The sequence below is a fragment of the Mesitornis unicolor genome, unplaced genomic scaffold, assembly GCF_000695765.1.
Source record: "Mesitornis unicolor isolate BGI_N332 unplaced genomic scaffold, ASM69576v1 scaffold34243, whole genome shotgun sequence".
Lineage (NCBI taxonomy): Eukaryota > Metazoa > Chordata > Aves > Mesitornithiformes > Mesitornithidae > Mesitornis > Mesitornis unicolor.
In genome coordinates, this window is record NW_010175932.1 from 6046 (window position 1) to 11759 (window position 5714).

Consider the following 5714-nt stretch of genomic DNA (forward strand, 5'->3'; position numbering starts at 1 on the left):
TAGCAGCCGTGCCCAGGATGCCGTCACCAGCGGGGGTGTTGAGAGAGGGCTCATCCAAGAGCAGCCAAATCGCCACCTTCCTCTTCTCGCCGGCCTCCGCCGGTGTCCCCGTGCCACCGGCTTACACGGCACCTCCGGCCTTGGGCGCTGCCGCGCAGGGACCCGGGGTCAGGGTTGGGACATCCAGGATCTGCCGTGCCTGGGCGACTGAAATCGGGGCTTTCTGACCCTCCACTCCCCTTCGGAGCCGGGAATTCTTCAGCACGCGTTGCCCGCAGGCCTAAGAACAAGCAGAGCTGAAAAGGCATCTTTCCTGCTTTGCAGAAGCCAAGGATCCATAAAGAAAATTCCCTTTTACCCTCTCCTCCCTCCTCACGCCGCCTTCCTCGCCTCAGCCCTGCACGTCCTCTCCCTTGTGATGCCTGCAAACGCAAATCACATCCAATTCGACGCGCTCGTCTGCACGCGGCCGTGCTCCAGACCCTTCAGCTACGAGGGAGGGGGCACATCCCAACCCTGCTCCTCCTCCAGCAAACCCCTCCGTGGAGCCCAGCGCTGCTCTCCTTTGGCACAAATCAGCCTTGAAATACTGTCTTATTTCCCTGGGGACTCGGAGCTGCCAGAGACTCGCTCGTGCTGATTCCCTGCGATGTGTCCCCCAGCCGCAGCCCCTGATTTCGGTGTGGTGGAACTGGAGCAGCTCACCCTTTCCCCAGTGCTGCTGGCACCCTGCGAGGCAGGCGAGAGCCCCCCGTGGTGAACTGGCTGCCTGCTGATCCCCCTGCTTTATGCCCTGCATTACCAGCATTTCCCACTTCTGTGCCCTTGAGGTGGAGGAAAGCAGCAGCTTAAGAGGGTTTGTTCTCCCAGCGGAGCCGAAACGCGGCCATGGGTCCCTGCACAAACCGAGACAGAGGATTTCAAAGGGATGTCTGTCACCAGGGGAAGGCGCTGATGGCCAAAATGAGAAGAAAATGCCTTTTCCTCGCCAGTTTTCCTGCTGGAGCCGTCTGTGCTCAGTCCCCTGCTGCACACCGTGGCTGCAAAGGGGGGAATGGGTCGGACCAGGCTGCGTTTGAAGTGCCTCTCTTGTTCCCTCGTAGCCCTGGCCATCTCCCACAATGTCTCTGTTTTCTTTCTTCATGTTTTTGTCTCGCATTGCTCATCCCTTTCCCTTTGGGCCAGGACCAAAACCCACTGAGGTTTCACCGCGGACCTCACCAAGCTCTGGGTCTGCACTTGTCCTGATTCCCGACAGCTTTTTCTGCTTTTAGATAACTGATGCAGCAGATAACACCTCTGCTCCTCTGGCTGACCTCCCCTCCTCTTTTGGGGCAGAAAGGATCAGAAACCTGAAGTTTGGGAGCCGCTGTGCTCCTGTGCCATGTCCCAAACTCCCGTGGTGGCTGGGGCAGGGTCTCCCAGTGCTCCCCCTCCTCCGAGCAGCCCCTGCTCCCTGCATCCGTGCCTTGATGTGCTGGGATACACGTGCAGAGCAGACTGGACCTGGGTGCATGCCCACCCCAAGGAGCCCTGCCCACCTCTGCAGCACTGTGACATGAAAAGAGAGAAGAGCATAGAAAGGTCGGTGCAAAGAAAGGTGAAGAAGGGGGAGAAGATCCCTCTCGAAGGGGAGAGGCTCTCCCAAAGCCTGAGGCGGAGCGCGCAGCCGGTTGGACTGTGTGGGTGAGCTGGTGGTTGTGCTCCTAGAGATGGTATCTGTTGTGTGCATGTCGATGTGTGCATCTGCTGTTGTTTCGGAAGCGAGTCCCTCCCAGTTGTTTTGATGAGCGTCGCCGCACTTAACACACGGAAATGCCTCTGCTGCTTCTCCTCACCCCTGTCCTGAAGTGCCAGAACCAGCCAGGAGCAACAACTTCCCTTTTAATAAAGCCAGAGGAGGTCCCTGTGGACCCCGGTTGTTCCTGCAGCCGGTGGGCACGCTAGAGCTCACAGCAGGTAGCCCAGCCTCACTTCACACTGTGCAGAGCTGTTAGATTCACGAGCTGTGACATCCAGCAAAGGCGTCAAATAAAGTCTTTCAAACCCCTGTCCTGGCTGTGAAATGTGGTGTTGATGTGAATCTGTTCTGCTAATCCAGCCTGCTTGGGTGGCTGCTGGGTTTGCAGCTTTTTCTTCCTGAAAAGCTTCAAAACAGGTAAAGAAGTAGCTTGTAAGGTAACATCCCTGCTGGTCGTTGTGCAGCTGCTGCTTTTAGTAACTCTGGTCCCATTCCTTTTTATTTTGCAAACCACTACGTGAGTCAAAACCAGCCGGAGAGTCAGCAGCGCTGGCCCTGAGACTGGCAGCAAAACGTGGCTTGAGAGCAAACCATTTCATTTAGCTACCAGCGTCCTCAAAAATGTCAGGGAACAACCCGGGTCCAGCAGAGCCTTGCAGCCAGACGCCGAGGGCTCGCCTCGGTCTCCTGACCCCTTTGCAGACAGGACCAGAATAACCCCTGCTGCTGCTGGCTGTCGGGAAATGCTTTGGCCTCAACAAAGAGCCACGGCTGAGAGCTTGTCTCTGTTGTGAGGAAAGGGGCAATAAACGATCTTGCTCGTGAAAAGATGTTGGGAGAATTTTCTGGGGAATGGTGGGAATTCAACTTCCTTTCCCATAACGCCTCCTCGCTCCAAAACGCCTTTCAAAACTGCCCATAAATCCCTGCTTTAAGTGCTGCGTTGGGAATTGCTGGAAGGGAGCAACTGCAGCTGTGATGGAGGAGCGCAGCATCCGTCTGGAAATGGGGAGAGACTTCAAGAGCAATAATGGGGCTATTGATGAGGGGTCAACCCGCTGGTGTCCGGGCTGCCCCGACCCGGCTGGAGGCGGCGGTGGGAGCTCAGTGGCTCTGGTGTGGCCTTGGCCAGGGACAAGAACCCAATTGCCCTCCGTGGGAGGCAGGGATATGAACCAGCCCTGCAGGCTGCAGTGGTAAAACAAAACAGACAGTGACAAAACACCCAGCCCACTTCCTGATCGCTGTGGATCAAACAGGAGCCGAGGCGGCTGAGAGGGCATCGCTTCAGGCCCGTGGGGTTTTCTCCCCACAGCAACGTGGTGATTAGAGCAGTGGCCCGGGACTGGCGCTTCCTTTTTCTTCCCAGGCTTTTCCTTAGCCTGAATGTCTCCTCTAACGCATCGTGGCAACTTTTGATCTACCCTGTAGGGGAACTCCCTGAATTCTCTGCTCGCTTCATCCTCCTTCTTCAGGCGAAAAAAAAACACAACAAACCATAACGAGGAGGCCCATGGGAATGCGTGGGCTGCGCTGGGCGCAGTCCGGCTGGGTGGCACATGGGGATGTGAAACACCCTGCCCTGCTGTGGCGACGCTAGAATCAAACCGGGTCCTGATGGACCATGAGGCTTCGCCTGCTGCAAGGAGGAGACAGGGCCATTTCCAGGCTGTGAGAGGTTTGCTGTGTAGCAGGTGCTCCAGCAGCGAGCGAGTCCTGCTCTCCCAAATTCCCCTGCATGGAAAATGTTGCTTATCTCAGTTGTGCTGTTGCTTGCCCTGGGTGAAAATGCTCTCCCTTCCTGCTCTTTTCTGCTTGGAGTGCAATCTCGGCCTGCCCTCTGCTGGTAAAATCCCAACGCAGAGGAGGAGAAATCCTAAACCACGGTCAGCATTTGGAGAAAAACTTGCCATCTGTGTTGAAAAATAGATGATGATTTATGATGAACATCAGCCACCAAGGTATCACTCAGACACAGGATAGCAGAGCAGCCTGGGAGGCCTCTGGGTGATGAGTCTCAACCCAGCGTCGTTGCTGGGGATGGGTTGGCAGATGAAGACATTAAAAGATGTGACCTTAGCTCCAGGCACTGCTGAAGGTCTTGAGAGGGTGAACCGGGGGGATTTTGGGCATTGCTGGTCACCAGGGGCAGTTGTACTCGTGTTTTGAGGGCAGTGACAGCCGCGGGGTCCCTGGGGCAGTTTTGGGCGCTCATGAAAAAGGGCACCCCCAGCCCATCAGTTTGTGTTGGATATGAAAAGGACTGAGAATATGAGACTGGAGCTGTCTGCACGGCGTCTCCTGGGAAGGGTTGCAAATGTCAATAAATATGTTTCAAATAAAAGCCATTTCCAGCGTAGCCACCGCAGCTGCTTGCAGCCAAAGGGCGTTTTCTGTGGAAACACGTTCCTCGAGCTCTGCTGTGTTTTGACTTTGGCTGTCAGAAGCAGGACCCGCTCTGAACTCCTTCCACAGCAAAACGCTCGTCTCAGCCCATGGTTTCCCAGCTGAGGAGACCTCAGGTTGTAGAGAACTGAGCCACAGAACAGCGGCAGGCGCTGGGTGCGATCCCACCAGTGCGCACCAGTGTGCACCAGTGCTGCCTCCCAGCACTGCCAGCGGTTGGGAGGAGAATGGTGAGCTCAGGAGCTCAGGTTTGTGTGTTTAGAAAATAACCTGGATGAAAATATTGAGAAACATTACAATTTACTTTGCTATTGTTACATTTTATTCCGCTACACTTGATTATTCCACTGTCATGAAGGGATAGGGATCATATCCCATCTTTATGATAAAATTACCACTTTTATAGCAAATTAAAGGCAATATAATGAGGAATCCAAAACCCCAACAGACCAGCTACCAGCGTCTGTAGATTCTCTTAGTCCCCCTTAACAGGACATCCATGATGCCTGAAGGTCACTGATGAATCATTGAATCCCGTGCTGCTGTGTCCTCACGCTCTGCTGAAGACGCTGGAAACGGATAATTACGGATCTCCCCGGAGCTGAATCTCATGAGCGTGAAGCTGTGGGGTGGTGGAGGGGGGGTGAATCCCTCTCTTGTTCCTTGCAGCTTTCTTCTGCATTCGGAGTTGCTCAACCCTCACCCTGGGAAGATGGACTGACAGCTTGCTCCTACAGGGAGACATTGAGGACCCTTGGTCCTGCTCCAGAGCAGCCCATGATGTGAGCTGGCACGGAGCCGGGGCTGCTGCAGGAACTCACACTTATTCGGGGAAAAATTATGCTCCGAAGGGCAAAAGGCAGATTGGTGTGGGAACGGCTCCAGTGACGGCTGCTCCTTGTCTCACTGCCAGCGACACTTCCAAAAACCATAGCTTGGAGCAGCGAGAAAAATGATCCCAGAGGAGTTATTTGCTCTCCTCGTGCATTCCTCTGCTTGCCCTGCTCCTTGCCTTGCTCCCAGCCCTATGGCTCCGCTCATCTCCAGGAGGCTCCCCTGGGCCCTTCGTGTTTCGTGACAGGACTGAGCTGCCTCGCGAGACATCCGCATGAGATGGAAAACAACCCCAAAACCACGTTTCTGGGGGGTGGTGCTGTGGGTGTGTGTCCCTGCCAGCTGCCTGCAGAGAATTGCTTCACCCTAAATCTGGCCTGAGGTCTTTGAGCAGTGACAAGACTCTGGTGTTGCTCGAGCTGCCATGGACTGAGCTGCCAGACTGCACGGCTCTTCTCCAAATGCTGCCCAGTGCCATTTTGCATGGCAACTGCATAGACTGGTAGGGTTAGGAAGTTGTGTTTATTTATTAGGTGGGTTTTGCTGGCTTGGGGGAGCTGAGAAGTGAGGGGTGGGTGTTGTTGGGCAGCCTGAGGAGAATCAGTTCTCACTGAGGAGCACCGAGGGGCTGGGATCTGAAGGGGAACATCTGGCAGTGCAGCACTGGGGCCAAAACCACCCGGGGCATTTGGGATTCCTAGCACTGGGAACAGTCTGGAAAGCAACGGATGCC

General features: G+C 55.2%; 1 protein-coding gene across 1 annotated transcript in view; it reads left to right on the forward strand.

Moving 5' to 3' along the window:
• The window catches only part of LOC104538401 (hairy/enhancer-of-split related with YRPW motif-like protein), a gene marked incomplete at its 5' end in the record, with an annotated part of 3165 nt that extends 2938 nt beyond the window's left edge, over positions 1-227 (forward strand). The window contains 1 exon segment of the mRNA XM_010181593.1: positions 4-227. Within this exon segment, the coding sequence (XP_010179895.1) occupies positions 4-227 (224 nt within the window).
• Positions 228-5714: the final 5487 nt, after the last annotated feature.